The sequence below is a fragment of the Dendrobates tinctorius genome, unplaced genomic scaffold, assembly GCF_039654945.1.
Source record: "Dendrobates tinctorius isolate UK_male_01 unplaced genomic scaffold, ASM3965494v1 ptg000303l, whole genome shotgun sequence".
NCBI classification, from domain to species: domain Eukaryota; kingdom Metazoa; phylum Chordata; class Amphibia; order Anura; family Dendrobatidae; genus Dendrobates; species Dendrobates tinctorius.
In genome coordinates, this window is record NW_027361970.1 from 2,422,620 (window position 1) to 2,440,302 (window position 17,683).

The 17,683-nt window shown below is 43.6% G+C and overlaps 1 protein-coding gene across 3 annotated transcripts in view; it reads right to left on the reverse strand.

Moving 5' to 3' along the window:
- The window catches only part of GRIK4 (glutamate ionotropic receptor kainate type subunit 4), a 781,551-nt gene that overhangs the window by 35,123 nt on the left and 728,745 nt on the right, over positions 1–17,683 (reverse strand). For all 3 annotated transcript variants that reach the window (XM_073560724.1, XM_073560723.1, XM_073560725.1), the window contains 4 exons: positions 14,401–14,574; positions 13,552–13,717; positions 3,079–3,304; positions 2,696–2,824 (listed from right to left, as the gene is read on the reverse strand). In XM_073560724.1, coding sequence (XP_073416825.1) covers positions 2,696–2,824; positions 3,079–3,304; positions 13,552–13,717; positions 14,401–14,574 — 695 coding nt within the window. The remainder of the gene's footprint in view (positions 1–2,695; positions 2,825–3,078; positions 3,305–13,551; positions 13,718–14,400; positions 14,575–17,683) is intronic.

A 17,683-nucleotide genomic window follows, 5' to 3' on the forward strand; every position in this document is an offset into this window, starting at 1 on the left:
CCGCGGCCACTGGTGAGAGCAGGGTGGCTGCGGGTGGCGGGGAACAGGCAGCAGCCGCGGGCCGGAGCGGGACGGCAACGGCCACGGGTGACTGCGGGTAGGCCGCAGCCGCGGGCTGTGGTGAGGCGGCAGCGGCCGCGGGCTGTGGTGAGGCGGCTGCGGGCTGGAGCAGGGCAGCAAGTCTCGGACGGTCGTCTCGGTGCCATCCCTCTGAAGTCCTCAGTGAGCATCTTCCCTGGCACTGGTAAGTCGCTCTAGCTCTCAGTCACTCCCACGGTCTCTTGCTGCCTCTGTCCCGGTCGGCTGACTCAACGTGACTGGCCCCTCCCCTAGCCCAGCTGTCCATCTCAATGGTCCGTCCCCAAACTCTGTCCCCCGGGAATAGTTTCCCCCGGAACCTAGATGACAACTCCCTTGGTTCCGGCCCAGACACTCGACGGGGGCCGTTCCTCCCACACTACTAATCATGAATTTTGCTATACATAGCAGTACTGAAGCACTGCTGTGCGGAGCACAGGCGATCGGAAGATCATAGCTTCAAGTCTCCTAAGGAGACTATTGAACAAATTTTATTAAAAAAAAAAAGTTCAAATCACCCCCTTTTGTCCCAATTAAAAAAACAACAAAAACACACATTTGGTATTACTACATTCAGAAATGTCCTTTTTATCAAAATGTACAGTAAATTAATCCGATCAGTAAACAGTGTAACAAGAAATAAAAAATCAAAACACCAAAATTACAGTTCCTAGTATCTAACCCAAAATGATATCAATTAAAACATCAGCTCAAGCCACAAAAAAATAAGCCTTCACTCGTCCCCAGATCCTGAAAAATGGAAATGCTACAGGTCTTGGAAAATGGTGACAAATGCAAAAACATTTTTTCATACAAATTTCGGATTTTTGTTTTACCACTTAAATAAAAAATAACTTCACATATTTGGCATCTGCTTACTCGTAATGACCTGGAGAATCGTATTAAAACCAGGTCAGTTTTACCATATAGTGAACATGGTACATATAAGACCCCCAAAAAACTATAGTGAAATAGCACTTTTTACTTGCAATTTCAACGCACTTGGAATTTTTTTCCAGGATTCGAGTGTATCACATGATAAAACAAATGGTGTCATTCAAAAGTAAAACTCATCCAGCAAAAAAAAGGCCTCATACAGCCATATTGACAGGAATAAAAGTTTAGGCTCTTGGAAGAAGGGGGAAATCAAAAACGAAAAATGGAAGACAGAGAAAGAAAAATTTGGGAATTCAAACTGATAAAGATGTTGAATTCTTTGACACTAGGACTCAGTTTTACACCTGGAATTAAGACTCACTATACAGATACAATTTACACTTCCACCAGACGGACTCCGGATAACTAAAGGTACTTTCACACTTAGCGATGTACCAGCGATCCCGACCAGCGATATGACGCGGTCAGGATCGCTGGTACATCGCTAAGTGGTCACTAGTGAACTGCCACACAGGCAGATCTCACCAGCGACATCGCAGGGGTCGGGGGTCGCTACTTACCTGTCAGACGAGGCGATCCTGACGTCCTCCCGCTCGCGTCCACGCTCGTCGCTCGTCTCTCCACAGGAAGCCCAGCAGGAAGCTGACGACGAGAAACGGTCCAGGACGTTCTCGCGCGATCAGCGATAACCAGCAGGGGAGCGGTCGGAGGTAAGTATCAGACATAGCGATATCGCTAGCAATATCGCTATAACGTCACAAAAACCATGACGTTATAGCGATATTGCTAGCGATATCGCTTAGTGTGAATGGCCCTTAAGAACATCATTCCCACTGCCTCTTCATTTCTAAGAATATGCCTAATTTGATTTCCTTGGCTTATCTTTAGGAGGCATCACCTCACCCACCTCATGAACAAATGTCCTACCTACCCTCGCCTACTGTATTATCACCCATCCCTTGAAGATTGTGAGCCCTCGCGGGCAGGGTCCTCTCTCCTCCTGTACCAGTTATGACTTGTATTGTTTAAGATTATTGTACTTGTTTTTATGTATACCCCCCTCACATGTAAAGCGCCATGGAATAAATGGCGCTATAACAATAAATAATAATAATAATAATAATAATACTGTAATATTCCTTAAATATTGTGCATTTTTCTTATTAATCTATTTGTAATCTTGCCTGAAGAAGGAGCCTCTGTGCTCTGAAAGCTTGCAAACATATATTATTTTCTGGTTCGCCAATAAAGGTATCACTTTGAGGATACTTTTGTCATCATTGGGCAGAAAAGTATTAACATCACTCACACTATATACTGTAACACAATAGCATATGGTGTAATTGACGTTCTATCATGAAGCTAAGCCAGGAGCTGGGCTTCATAGGATGACTAAAAGGGCAGCAATGAAGACCTTCAGCCTCAAACTGCCATATTAGTCCTTTGGCTCTACGAGATTGCGACATGAAGGAGCTGATGAAAACTAGTACAATGGCAAACCGGCAACAAATACATTTGAATGCCACTGTCAGTGATTGGTAGCAGCATTTAAATGATTAAACAGCAGTGATCAGAGCTCAGTCTGAAGCTGCTGTTACAGGCAGCTGCCGGCTGTGTAACACAGCCAGAATCTGCTCTATATGGAGCAGACTCAACCTTCACACACCCTGTGAGTGCAGAAAATATATTTGTATAATCCTTTTCAGAAGAGCACAGTTACCTTTTGCTCGGTGGTCTTCTTCTTTTGGACATATACCTCCATCCCACCACTTTCTTTTCAGATTCTCTAAACAGTTGTTTTCTTGAAGCTGTAAAATTGCCAAATCAATCTCATCTCGGAAAACTGAGCCTTGAGGACAAAGAAAGAATAATCAAATTTAATTAACTTGCTTTACAATAGTTTCTAAGGTGATTTGCGCATTCATGTGCAAAACTCCACTCCAGCATCACTTAGACATAATGAGGCATCCCCAGGGCTGTAGAAACACCTATCTAAATCATAATCTTTATTAATATGAATTTATTACAATTGACAATGAAAATTATAATCCTAATGTAAAAGTATTTTTTTTTAAATAACGTTGAATGATATGTGTTACATACCTACGGGCATTCCAATACCATAGCCCTTAGTGTCCAACAGACCTCCGACCTGAGTGAGATTGCAGTTTCGTTGGCGATAGTACTCGTTCATGGTGGACTCCAGTAGGAAAGCATAATTGGAGTTCAACACTCTGGCTATACCTTCTTCGGTGCTTTTGACAAACACACTTGGTTGTTTTGAGTGCATGTAATTCCACATCCTTTGATAGGTCTGGTAACGGGAGTTCTATAGGAAAAAATAAGGATTCACATAACTGTTTCCAGAAAACTTCAGGCATACAAAATAATCAGTCACATGTAACAGAGGAATGCACTGGGATGTAAAAGTAGGGGAATAAACCAAAACAGAGAAGGATAAGGAATTACCACGCATACAAAGCAAGCAACAGTCACTAATAACTCCTTCAACTCTCCTTCTCATATGAACTCCTCTCCCTCCGTTAGCCATGCAGCAAATGCTAGCTCTAACAAGGATTTGTAACAGAACTCAGATTATAAAGGGGAAGGGAGTGGCTAAAGGAGCTAAGCTGTGAACACAGGGATTTCCAACATGGCCAATTAACCCCTGTTCTGCTAGATGAAATAAACACATTTAAAATGAAGAAGTGCTTCTTCTCAGCCCTGGAGTAGTAGCAAACAGACGCTGTGGTATTCTGGCTCCACACTGTCGCGGTAACCCCGTGACAGTACACCATCTTCTAAGAGGGACCTCTGGAACCTCAGGACCAGGCCTTTCGGGGTGTGCTAGTCTGGTCACATGAACAGTAGATGCTGGTACCCACATCCTCTCCTCAGGTCTGTACCCCCTCCAATCTACCAGATACTTAAGCGACTGATGAACAACGTGAGAATCCAAGATCTTTGCAATATGAAACTCCAAGTTTCAATCGACAATGACAGGAGACAGTGGTAGAGGTGATTGTACTGAAGATGCAACGTATTTCTTGAGGAGAGATCGATGGAATACATTATGGCTTCTAAAGGTAGACGATAAGGCAAGGCGAAATGCTATGGGCTTAACGATGGCTATGATCTTATAAGGACCGATAAACCTGGGACTCAGCTTCTAAGATGGAACCTTCAGCTTAATGTTCCTTGAGGACAGCCACACCAAGTCACCAACACACAGGTCCTGACCAACCAAACGTCTTCAATCAGCCACACTTATATTTAGATCTCACCTTCCTCAAATTATTCTAACCCCCTGCCATATGGTAGTAATAGAAGATGAAAGCCGTTCTTCTTCCGGTACTCCAGAAGAGCGATTACTATTAAATGAACTAAACTGAGGAAGGAACCCATATGCCCCGAAAAACAGGGACTTACCGGTTGATTATTGACAACGATTATTTACAGCAAATTCGGCTAACGGTAAAAAGGTAACCCAGTCTTCCTGATTTTCAGATACAAAACACTTGAGGTACGTCTCTAGATTCTGGTTAACCTGTTCAGTCTGCCCATTAGACTGTGGGTGAAAAGCTGAAGAAAAAGACAAATGAATGAGGACAGGTGCAAAATGCCCTCCAAAATTTGGAGACAAACTGCACTCTCCGATCAGAAACAATATTGGTCGGGATCCCATGTAATTTAATTATTTCCCTGACGCAAACTTGCACCAAGGATTTGGCGTTTGGTAAAGTGATAAAATGAGAATCTATAATGGTTGGAGAGCCCCTGATGGGCGAGTTTGAGAGGTCTTAGAACGCGCACAGACACAGCATGCAGCTACATACTCCTAGACATCCTAATGAGCACCTGGCCACCAAAAACGCTGAGTAGGCAGATCAGCGGTTGCCTTATTAGCGGAGCATATGGCCATCACTGAATCGTGATGTTCGCTAAGGACTAAGATGGAGTTTGCCAGGAACAAACAATTTACCAAGTGGACAGACAACAGGGGTGTCCCCCTGAGCATCAACAACCTCTCTTTCCAGATTGGAGCATATACACATCATAACCATCCCTTTTTGAAGAATAGGTACTGGTTCACACTTATCTCCTTCCCCATCTGCCTAAATGTTTTTGCTCCCCGGCCTATATGTGACAAAAAAGTTAAACCTGGTAAAGAACAATGCCTATCATGCCTGTCGAGGTGTTAGACGTTTCGCCGATTGTAAATATACCAGATTCATATGATCCATTATTACCATAACTGGGTGAACCACGCTCTCCAAAAAATGATGCCACTCTTCAAAAGTCCAATTGATTGCTAAGAGTTCCCTGTTACCAATGTCATAATTTTTCTCAGCGGGTGACAGTTTTTTAGAAAAATAAGCACATGCTTGACATTTACCATGATTCGTGCCCTGCGACAATACAGCCCTCACTCCCACCTCAGACGCATTGGCCTCAACGATAAAACGCTGAGAGACGTCAGGCTGTATAACAATCAGCGCAGAAGAAAAACACCTCTTCAAGATATCAAATGCCTCCCTGGCAGGACTGGACCACTTGGAGAAGTCCATCCCCTTCCTGATCATATCTGTAAGAGGTTTGGCTACTACCGAAAAGTTCTTTTTGAATTTACGGTAGTAGTTGGCAAACCTAAAAACCTTTGTAACGCCTTCAAATCCTCAGAATAATCTCAATCCAATACCGCCCGGACTTTCGCCGGATACAAGAGAAAACCGGTGGAAGACAGGAAATGGATCTTCTCAACCGAGAACATACACTTTTCAGGTTTGACATGTAATTTATTGTCTTGGAGTATACGTAAGATCTGCCTGACATGTACCTGGTGTGACTCAAGGTCAGGTGAATAAATTAATATGTCATCCAGATAGATAACCACGAATCTGCCTACCAGGTGATTAAAGATGTAATTTATAAAGTGTGGAAAGACAGCGGGCACATTTGTCAACCCAAAAGGCTTCACCAGATTCTCATAGTGTCCCTCGGGTGTATTGAACGCTGTTTTTCACTCATCCCCCTCTTTAAAGAGGATGAGATTATATGCCCCCTGAGGTCCATCTTAGAGAACCATTTTGCCCCTACTATTTGGTTAAAGAGGTCTGGGAGGAAAGGGAGTGGATAAGGATCACAGACAGTGATCATGTTGAGTTAATGAAAATCCAGGCAAGGGCGTAACTCCCCCATTTTTTTCTTTACAAAAAAGAACCCCGCGGCAAGGCTTTCTGCGATGTAGTCCTTCATGGTCTATCTCTCTGGACCAGAGATATTATAGAGTCTGCTCTTGGGCAGCTTGGCACCAGGAACAAGATTAATGGCGCAATCATAAGGATGATGAGGAGGGAGTTCTTGGCATTCCGGCTCTGAGAACACATGCCCAAAATATGCAAAAATAGCAAAAAATAGCAAACTGAGTACCCAAACATTGTCCTTGACAATACCCACTCCATTTATCTACTTCCTGAGTCTTCCAATCTACTACAGGATTGTTTACAGTGAGCCAAGGAAGTCTCAGTACCACAGGCGAGGGCAGACCCTCTAACACATAACAGTCTAACACCTCAGTGTGCATGGCCCCCACCTGAAGCTGTAAGTCTCGGACGACTTGAGTAAAATGCCCCTGTATCAAGGGAAGAGTTGATAGCGATTATGGGTATAAGTCTGGACAGAGTATGTGGGATGAGGCCTCGGACCTGGACGAACCTAGCGTTGGTCAAATTAAACCCCGCCCTACTGTCAATAAATGCAGACACGTCCACCTGAATCCCACCCAGGTGGACTACAGCTGGTAGGAAAAATTGTTTCCTACCCATTGAGGTGATGAGAACACTCAGGTTGCTAACCTGCCCGCAACCCGAGCCACCTAGTTTTCCTGGCAGTTGTTTATCACGTGATCGGGAGGGACACATGCCCAAAAAATGTCCCTTTTATCCACAGTTGAAACACACACACCCCTTACGCTGGACAAAAGGTAGTTTACCTGAGTGAGGTGCCACCCACACCTGCATGGGTTCCACAATAGGCTCAGTGCTGACCCCTTGACCCCGGACCTCCCGCACACCAAGGTGACTCCCTATGACTCTGGCAAGGACGGCGATCAACCCAGATCACCAGAGACATGGCTGCCTCAAGGGAGTCAGGAGTCTCATACAGAGCTAAGACATCCTTCACCATTACTGTGAGCCCCTCACAGAATTGATTACGGAGTGCGGGGTCATTCCACTTGGTGTCCATGGCCCACCTCCGGAACTCTGAGCAATATTCCTCCGCCGGTCGGTCTCCTTGCAGAAGCTGGCGCAGTGTGGACTCAGCTAAGGAAACGCAATCGGGGTTCTCATATATAAGGCCCAGTTCCAGAAAAAATCTCTCCACTGTCTGAAGAGACAGAGTCAGATGGGAGAGAAAATGCCCACACTTGGGGGTCCTCGTGGCGGAGCGAGATTACTATCCCCACCCATTGCTACACAGTACCGAAGGAAATCGGACGTATCCTGAAGTACAGTTTCCAGGCCTCCCGCAACACAGAAAACTTGTCACGCCCTCAGAGAACCTGTCAGGCAACGCGATCTTGGGCTCCACTATGGTTTGCTGAGGAGAAGGAAGTCCCACACCAGATGTATCAAGATGCTGTAAAACCACCATTTGTAAATTGGCCACCTCCAGACTGAGCTACTGCAGTTGCGATATCAGAGCAGCGATTGGATCCATAATGGATCAGAAGAAATGGTTATGGTCAGACCAAATGTCACAACACATCTGTCGGGTGGCCAGGGACCAGGGGCTAATTCCCTGTTCCTAACACTAGGGAACACCCTAGCTTGCCCTACTCCCTGGGAAACTTCAGATGGTGAAGATGCCGGGGCCTCCACTCTTGCCTTATCGCCTGAGTTAGCCCTCTGTCTGTTCTCTTCCCGTACCCAGGGAAGAGGGGGCGCTTCTGTGCACCATAGTACACCAACCCAACAAACAAGGCAACACAAATAAAGGTTAACAGAAAACTCCAGGCATACAAAATATTCACTCACAAGTAATGGAGAAATGCACCAGGGTGTGAAGGTAGGGGAATATACCAAAACAGAGAAGGATTAGGAAATACCATGCATACAAACCAAGCAACAGTCACTAATAACTCCTTCAACTCTCCAACTCATATACTGTATACTCCTCTCCCACTGTTAGCCATGCAGCAAATGCTTGCCCTGACAAGGATTTGTATTTTAGTCCAGATTATAAAGGGGAAGAGAATGGCTAACTGAGCTCAGCTGTGAACACAAGGATTTCCAAGATGGCTGATTAACCCCTGTTCTGCCAGAAGAAATAAACACATTTAAAATGAAGAAGTGCTTCTTCTCAGTGCCGGAGTAGGGTGTAATCAGACTCTGCAGTCTTCTGGCTCCACACTGTTGCGGTAACCCCGTGAGACAACAACTCCACTCTAGCCACTTAGCTTTAGCACTCAGCACAGGAAGACAAATCTTTCACCGCCCAGAGCCAGTATATATAGAGGGAGTAAATGATAAGCAGTTGCAGCTGAGAACAACCGAGCTGTATGGTCTCAGCCAGCATGGAAAGAGTTCTTAACCTTCTCAGCACCGAAGGAAACACAATCAATTTAAAATAGGACATGAATCACAACATCTCTAAAGAAGGGTGATTCATTTTAACTCCTTTTAACTCCAGGTCTCCCAGGGGGACGTGACACCCTCGTGACACTGTTATTATATTACACTGGGGAATATAGCAATTTAGGAGGGGTTGTTTGAGTAGTGGACAACCCCTTTGGATACTTGCTATTTGAGACTCTGGTGGTACCATTATGCTCAGTGCCTTATCTTTCATTATATGTTTCATTATATGCACTACTGTAACAAAATGTCTGTGTCATAAAACCAAGTGATACCATTAAAGTTCATCCTCCAACTATTGTTGTATGATCCTTTTGCTATATGCTGCAATTGAAAGATAAGTCATGGATAGTTGGGAACCTCCAAAGTTTAAATAAATTGAAAAAAGCAAATTTGCAAAACATTTATAGATACTAAGCCAGCAAATCTGTGTCAAAGATCCAAGAAATGTGATTATATAAAAGACTCTCATTCACTTCAGATGGCCACCATAAACCATTTTTTATTGATAGCCTTCTTGACCATCTGTCTCATCCATACACAAGAGTACTCAGTCGGAGTGCCACTGCCCAACATTTTTGGGAACAGCTGTTCTTTTCTACAAGAAAAGGATCAGCAATATAAAATTGGACATTCCAGATCCCTAACTCACCTGACAATAATTGGGCTAGGGCCCCCATACTCATTAGACTGTCAGATGACCTATTGATGTCAACATGTTCAGTCAATTTTAGCTTTATGTGTAGGGGAGGTTAAGTGAAGAGATCTGTGGAATGCAAGCAACACTCCTAGATTTTGCAGGCCTTTTTACATAAGCAATGAAGGAAGAAGAGGTAAAGGCATTTTCAATAACCATTTTATTGAAGTCTCATCCTTAGTATAGGTCATTCATGTCATATTTGACGTCTGGCACCTCCACTCACCAGCTACCGGTTCTGGCAGTGACCAGATGTAAACATTGTACAGAGCAAAAAATCGCTGGTCCATCATACTCTTTAGCTCAAAAATAGGAGTTGATCATGGCAACAAACACTAAAAAGTGTGACAGGACTGCAGTGTACCACTCTGTGCTATTTACATCCAGAGCTGGTAATAGCTGATCGATAGGGGTGACGTGTCTCAGTCTCTCCCCAGATCTGGTATTGATGATTTAGGCCTCATTCACATGTCAAATTTGTGCATATCAGTGATGTTAATGGATGGAACTCATACCTGTGATAATCTATGGGGCCATTCACATGTCCGTGATTTTTCATGGACCGATCCGAGCTTGTCAAATTTTGATGTGAGAGTTGGATAAAAATTGGCAATGCATATCTATGGGTCTGTGAAGAAATCGGATGGCACTCGGAAGACATCTGAGTGCTGTAAAATTTTCCGAGACTGTCAGAACGCAGAAGATGGAGAAACTTTTTTTCTTTCCATGTACAAGAAATACTGATAACACTCATACCACATTCTGATCAAACTTTTAGTCCACTTTTCTCGTATGTGAGAAAAACTGTCATCTGAATGAGGTGGTATACTGAGCCCATTTTTGCTCTCACTTGTGAGCTTGAGGAAGGTTCATTTCAATGCTCCTTTCATTTGGTGCTGGTGCTGTGTGGCTGGCGGTCATTATCGCTGTGGGGCGGCACGGTCTGCAGTCATGGGGACTCAGTCTTGCAGCATGGGCGCTATGAGGCACCATGCTGTCCGCCCTGCCAGTGGATTGTCATTGTGATGGTGGTCGGCACACGGCTCCACTCCGTTAGGGCGATAAGGATCCACTAAGAGGTTTGCCATGATGTGGCAATGGGCTTCATACAATCTGATGAGAATGTTAAACTAAGACCCTCATGATCAGTTACATATACTTTTGCCTAGCGGCATTAGATCATTGATTTTTGGAGGTGCGGTCCATGTTCTTTTTCAGTATTATACTGAGGATAGGTAATCAATATTACAGTAATAGAAAATCCTTTTAAGTACTTGTAAGGTGGTGTCGGAGAACCTCATTGCTTCCCCTCTCTCCTACGTGCTGGTCCCGTGCACTTTATGCGGTACCCGAATGGTGTACCTGTATGTTAACATATTAATGTTTTGCTGTTGTTCAGTAATGTTTAATGCTATGTACCACTTATGCCTTAATGTTATCCCCTTGTGTTTTACACTGTTAAATGTGCTGTCTCTGCCATGTATGACTGTTGTTCTGTGTTTGTTATGCACATGCTAGAGGCAGGGACAGAAGGGGTTAATTTAGGGGGCTGAGCATGTAAGGCGTAAGACCGGGCCGTGGGTACCTGTTCTGTGCCAGGTCCGGAACTGTCAGGGCTGTCTCCTCTGTTGTCCGGGGAATGCATAAGGGACCGGAAAACCTTTGTACCTGGAAGTAGGGGGTGTGGCTAAGCTGCAGCAGCCACAGCATGCGCAGAAGCAGTCAGTCTTGGCGGTCACAGGCAGCGTGCGGCAGGGAGAGAAGAGGGTTCCGTCCATGGAGTACCGCTACTGAGCAGGCCCGCGTCCGGAGACAGGAGAGACAGATGAGCAGTGTGTCCAGAGGTGACTAGAAAACAAGGTGACGTACACTGCGAGCCCATGAGTACAGCACACGTGTCACCTAAGAGAGACCTGGTGCGGGACAGACGTTTGCACCCTGACTTGCCAATATTCATTTGCCGGGCTACGTGGGACACGGATTGTGCTGTGGCCTACCTAATCTTGGCTGCATCAATTAATAGATTAGGGGCTCAGCAGAAGGTACCGGAGACCGACCACTGCCGCCAGAAGATGGATCATCACTGCCCATAGGACCTCATCAGACAAGAATCGCACCAGCTGTCATTGGTACCAATGTTCATTCAGCAACACCCAAGGCCTGAGAAACGACAGACAGGATAAGTTAACTTAAATGAACTGTCGTTACTGTGTCCATTGTTCTTCAACACTGCATATCCTTTGTCTTTGAACCATGCATTCTACCATTTAACTGTTTATTTCACCATTTAACCGTTTACCTCCCTGCGTGGAGCGTCCCGCAACCTGCTCATAAGCCTACAGCCTCTAGTGAAGAGGAAGCTGGGGCTTCCTGGAGAGAGCCAAGGCCGGACTGCCTGAGGCAGGACGTGCGTCCCCTCTGTATCAGAAGGGACCCCCATTTGGAGAATGTACGTGTCCCTGCCAGGGACGGAACAGACCCCCCCCCGGCTGGGGTGAATATTGTCTGCCAGGACTGTCGGGCACCGGAACTGGACGTGTACCCCACCAGAGATACTTAGCTCCAGAGAGCTTACTGGGAGTTTTGCACTCTGCTGCTGCAGCCGTTGCTGTGACTAGGGACAGAATTATACGTCTCTTGTTTCTTTCTGCATCTTCATTTTTAAAATACAAGTTGCCACTGTTGGGCTGTTGGCAGCGGATTATTCAGGATACTCTCCAAGCGTGTGACAACAGAACTTCTTTATTCAGGAACAAACAGGAACAATATATGATAAGCTTAGTAGATCAGGAATAAATCATTTGTGTGTCTCTATGCAGCATCTACAGCAGGCTGCTTCTCTCATACACAGACACAGGAAAAACAGGAAATACAGTTGTAAGCAGAAGGACCGGGCTAGGGGTACCTTTCTTGCGCTGGGTCCGGAACTGTCGAGCCTGTCTCCTCTGTTGTACGGGGGGAAAGCTTAAAGAACTGGACCAACCTTTGCACTTGGCAGCAGGGGGGCGTGTCCGAGGATAAAAAGCAGAAGCACGCACGGAAACAGGTAGACTTGGCGGGAACTGACAGCGCACAGTAGGGGAGGTGAGTGCTCCATCCCTTGAGCACCGTAGCAGTGCAGCCCCGCACTCCATCATCCCCGCTGCTACCTCCAGAGACTGTGAACTGAGAAATACTGTGTGCCCATTGGCCACTGCAAAGCAAGGTGCCAAACTCTCCGGGCTCGTGAGTACCACGCTCTTGCCTCCTAAGAAGTACCGGGTGTGTGACCGTAAACTGAATCCTGACCCCCTCAGTGCATGTTTGTTGGGCCACGTGGGGCTCCGACACTACTGTGGCCTGTGCCTTACCCTCCACAGCACCTACTGGACTGATGATCCCGCAGGAGAAACCAGTGACTCACCGCTGCCGGAAGGATGCAGCTTGTCGTTGACTTCAGGACTACACCGCATTAACCCTGCGCTGGCCGCTGTTGGCGCCAATGCTTGTTTCGTGGACTCTACAGTCTGGAAGTCGTTGGATCGAATAAGTGATACCTTAAGAACTGCTACCGTCATTCCCCCCCGCATACCCTTTATTACCTACTACCTGCATTACCCCTCGTTAATCCTTTATCTCATTGCGTGGAGTACATATCTGTTAAAGTAAAATATGTTAACCCTTGCTCTGTCTCCTGTCCGTCAATGCATCCCGCAACATGCTCACACAGTCACATGTTCTCTCTGTGTGAGCCTCTGCAAGTTTTCTTTGGTTCTAACTTTATGAACAGCATACAAATTTAGCAACTAAACACTCATAGACAGGAATGGACTTGTTGCACCAAAAATATTCCGACATGGAACCTATGCTGTGTAAAATGTGGTTCCTCCGGAGGAAGCTGTCCTGTCATAGAAAACAACCGCAGAATTGAGGTAACCCACTTTGACCTGGGGCTGGAATCAGAACTGTCATTTTATGTGCAAGGGGCCAGGATGTGGACTGACTGTTGCAGTAGACTCACCCGCAACTACCACCTTTTGCCACCTTGTTACATATTGACTCTAGTTTGACCAGTGAAATTAAAACTGGTTTTAATAGGTAAAAGCAAGAAACTTGTCAACCTGATGTTTGGGTAAAGTTACTCTTCTGAGCCTAAGCTATATTTTATGACAACTGTTTATGTTGTTAACATGAATAGAAGGATAGTTCCAAAATCTACTATATGGCAAATGAGTAAAATAAATAAATAAAATAAAGAATTACTTGAAAGAAGGTCATGCTGGAGCCTCCGTGTATTGTACCATACTCAATGGTGGTCTGGTCTGCCAGGTCATCCACTGACTCAATGGGCACATCCATTCTTTGCACAGTGAGAAAGGCAGCGAGATTAGCTGTATATGATGATATAATTATTAGGGTGAATGCCCACCTGTAAGAGCAAAATAAGAGCAAATGAAAACTTGGTTACGGTTACATTAAGTCTTTTAATCGATAAATTAGGTCAAAGATAAATACAATTGATGCCTAATTTAAATGCACTGCTCATCTATCTGCATATTACAGTAAGGGCTCATTCGCAGCACTGCATATTTGTGCACTCTGTAAGACTTGAAGCTTATGTTGGCTGAAAAACAGAGTACAATGAGACCTTGCACCATAACTGATCAGCTTTTATTCGCTCTGGTGGCGGCAGGACGTAAACACTGAATGGAGCCTACAGCGCAGCTCCGTCTAATGTCCAGTGGTCGTTGCTGGTTTCTGCAGAGCATCTCCTAGTCTAATGAGTAGGAACCAATCCGCCGTTCTCAGCATCTTCAGATCCTATGGATAGGTCATCCACATTTTATGCCCCAACAACTTCTTTAATGAAAAACTAGAATGCACGGACATTTTTTCTTCTTTTAGTTGTCAAAAGAATCTGATGCTGTAATGTATTGGAACATTTTAAAGAAAGATGTATTTTTCTGTAGTCTATTGCAATATTAATCTCCATGAATGATCACATAGCCACACTGTAAATTAGATAAACCTTCACAGTGCAATAAAATAAATGTGATTAATTCGACACTGGCATCTGTAATTTATATCCCTGGGAAAGATATCGTCTCTTACCAAACTCCGCTGACACATCGTGTAGACAAAGCTCTGGGTGCTATGGTAGATCCTTGTTGCATAAATCCTCCAACTGGAAACCACAGACTGTTTCCAAGAGAATACTGATTTATTAGGAGATTGCACCGTCCCTGCACACAGGGATGAGGACTGTACCATTCATATGGAGTCAGGCTAAATAAAGAGAATACAACACAACAGTTAGAGAGATAAATGGGAAAATGTGAAGTAAAAACCTTGACAACCTTACAGTGCGCCTAGCTGCAGGTTGGTGACAAGACTTGGAGCCAGCAGGGTTCTCTTTCAAATAATTTTATTAACATTTTTATCATAACAATGGTACATGGTAAATGGTAAAAGGTAGAAGAATAAGGTCAGATTTAGTAAGTATAAGTCGATATACACGCTTAAGGGAACAATACATTGGGAAATATGGGGAAGGGAAAAGGAAAGGGCAGTACACTTAACAGTAGTATTTATAAACCTATAAATGCATTTAATGATTACAGTAGTTTATTAGAGACAGTTTGAATTTTTAGTATGTTGTTGAGGGAAGATGTTTCTGATACCTACTCGGGAGTAACGCTGTTCCAGGAGTTTCACCTTTTAAGATAAGTTGCATAATAGTTGTTGGCAATTGCATGGGATTTTTCGTAGGAGTTGTGAAGAGAGATCTTAACAAAAATGTCTTGTACGACTGAGATACTCTCTTCTTTCCATAAAGCTGCAATTGCATTTTTAGTGATTAGAAATATGTGGATTATTAGGGCTTTATGTTGTATTGCGATTTCTTCTAATTCCAGAGACAGTAATGTCTTTTGGGGTGTCAGTTATTTTTTGTTTGATGATTAAATTTATTAACATGGAGATTTCTTTCTACAGCGGGGCAATTTTAGGACATTACCAAAAAATACGTACCAAGTCACCAGTGAGGCCGCAGCCTCTCCAGCATGCGTGTGATTTACCTGGGAATATCTTGGCTAGTTTTACAGGGGTAAAGTACCACCTAGATACCATCTTATAATAGGACTTGTGTAGGGAAGCACATATATTGGATGAATATGTGGTTTTCAAAGCTATTTGCCATTGTTCATTGGTAACTGAAATATTGAGGTCTTTCTCCCAATTTAGCATAGCTGGTATTTTTTCAAAGACTGCGCCTGAGTTGAAAGCCTCATATACATTTTTGGATTTCCAGTAATTTTTATTGTTCGGGTTGCATATTAGTCGACTGGTCATTCCTGTTACCAATAATTTCTCCTTTAGGAGGCGTGAAATATATGGCTGTATTTGGGCCAGGTACTCAAAGTCTTGACTATCAAAATCATGTTGTTCTACTAGGATTTAATTAGTTTTGAATTTTTTACCATCGTGTAAATCTTTGATTTTAGTAATTTTTTTATTTCTCCAGGAGTCTGGGGTGTTTTTTTCTATAATCAGGCTAATAAATTTTAAGGACACTTCTTTAACTTGATCATATTTTTTCCTCTTTTTTGCCTGAACTTGAGTGCTTGCCAAACCAGCAGGGTTCTGAAAAATCGTTTTTATTTACTAACTTTCAATATGGAGGCACAATTACGTAATAATGGAAGAGCAGATAATCTTCTCAACTTTGTATAGTTTATCTTGCCTTTCTGTCTGCACTTAAGCTTGCGTCCCCAGAAATTCAAGGTTAAACTTCACCTGCTCTGACAACATTACTCACTCCCAATTTTCACGAGGCTCACTCTCACTCACATTCGACTTTCTGGCTGTTCCACTCCACTCAAACTCTCATGCTTCAAATTCAGGCCGTTCCCATTCTTGGTGCCTTCCGCACTCATATCTGGATGGTTCCATCATGATACACTTACTGACTAGCCGCATCACTTCCTTCTAGTGGTAGCCTCAGAGACTTCTAAATTCTGAATCTGTCTCTAGCTTTCTCTTGGCGTGCTTGGTGACCTGGCCTTCTCCTGTGCTTGTAGCTTTGGCCTTCAGGGTTACTTAGGCAGCTTCTCTGAAACAGAGGTCGCTTGAGTGCATCAGTTTCTCAGAACCTCTATGGATAACTCTGCTCCTGCTCAGTGACACTACACAATGAAGCCGAGATGACATCACCATGCTGTTGGTCTAACAGCAAACTAGTCTACCTGATTCTTCCATCTAATTTTTGGTATTTTTATCCACATTGATTACATGTCCCGGGTAGATACCACTTTTGCTCCCCCGGTCTCATCCATACCACACATCTTTCCAGTCGATAACAGTTAACCCTTAACTTTTCCCAACCCCAGAGTGATGGTCGTCACATGTTGCATTTGTAGTAAGCTTTATATGCAATATAATGCAGACAATAAAACTGGACAGCAATCAAATTTCATCAGCAGCATGGCAAAACCATGTAAAATAGATATACAACTGGGTCACAGGAGGAATGGTTCTGTCCCCAAACTGGATAACTGGTAAAAGGTTGACTAGTGTCTCTCCACCTTCGTACACATATTTCAGGCACATCTAATAATATTTCAACAAGATCACATGTATATTTATAATACATATTGTGTACGTAGTCACTTGTGCACAAGTATTTAGTTTTTTCTACTTTTCCTATGTGGCATGACATAGTCCTCATGGCCCCCCAAAAGAACATGATTTCAGGGTTTCCGTAGTAATGTACGGGTGATGGAATTATTAGCTAGACATCAGAAATTGCCACAGGTTCTCTGTATAGGATTTTCTGAAATCATTAACTGTTGAATGATACCTTGTGGACTGGAGTTGAAAAACACTGTTCTAATAACAGATCAGCAGGGGAAGCCTTACTGCTGATCTATTAGTAGAAAAAACAATCCAGAACTAATAGGCACATTACTGAATACAAGAGGAGAAATGATTAATTTTATTAGCATGAATTTTATTATATAAAAAATCCCCTCTACTCTTCAAACATTAAATGCATTTCTGGAAAAATTGTGCATACTGAAAAAATAATGTGAGAAAAAAAAAATACAGTAATAGCAAAAATAATAACAAAAATATAATATATCGCATGTAGTAAATATTTTTTTTTCATAGTCGGTGATTATTTAAGCTTTTAGTGGTTCAAACACTATAGTCGGCTATTTTGTAAATCTTTCTATGCAACTATTTACTACAAGCAATATATTATATTTTTGCTGTTGTTTTTGCTTTCTCAATGTTTGAGAGTTAGGCTGGAGTCACAAACAATGATTAAAAAATCGGTCCGATTTTTACGGTACGAAATCGCACAAAGGTTTCTTGTCCAGGGATCTGTCTGTCA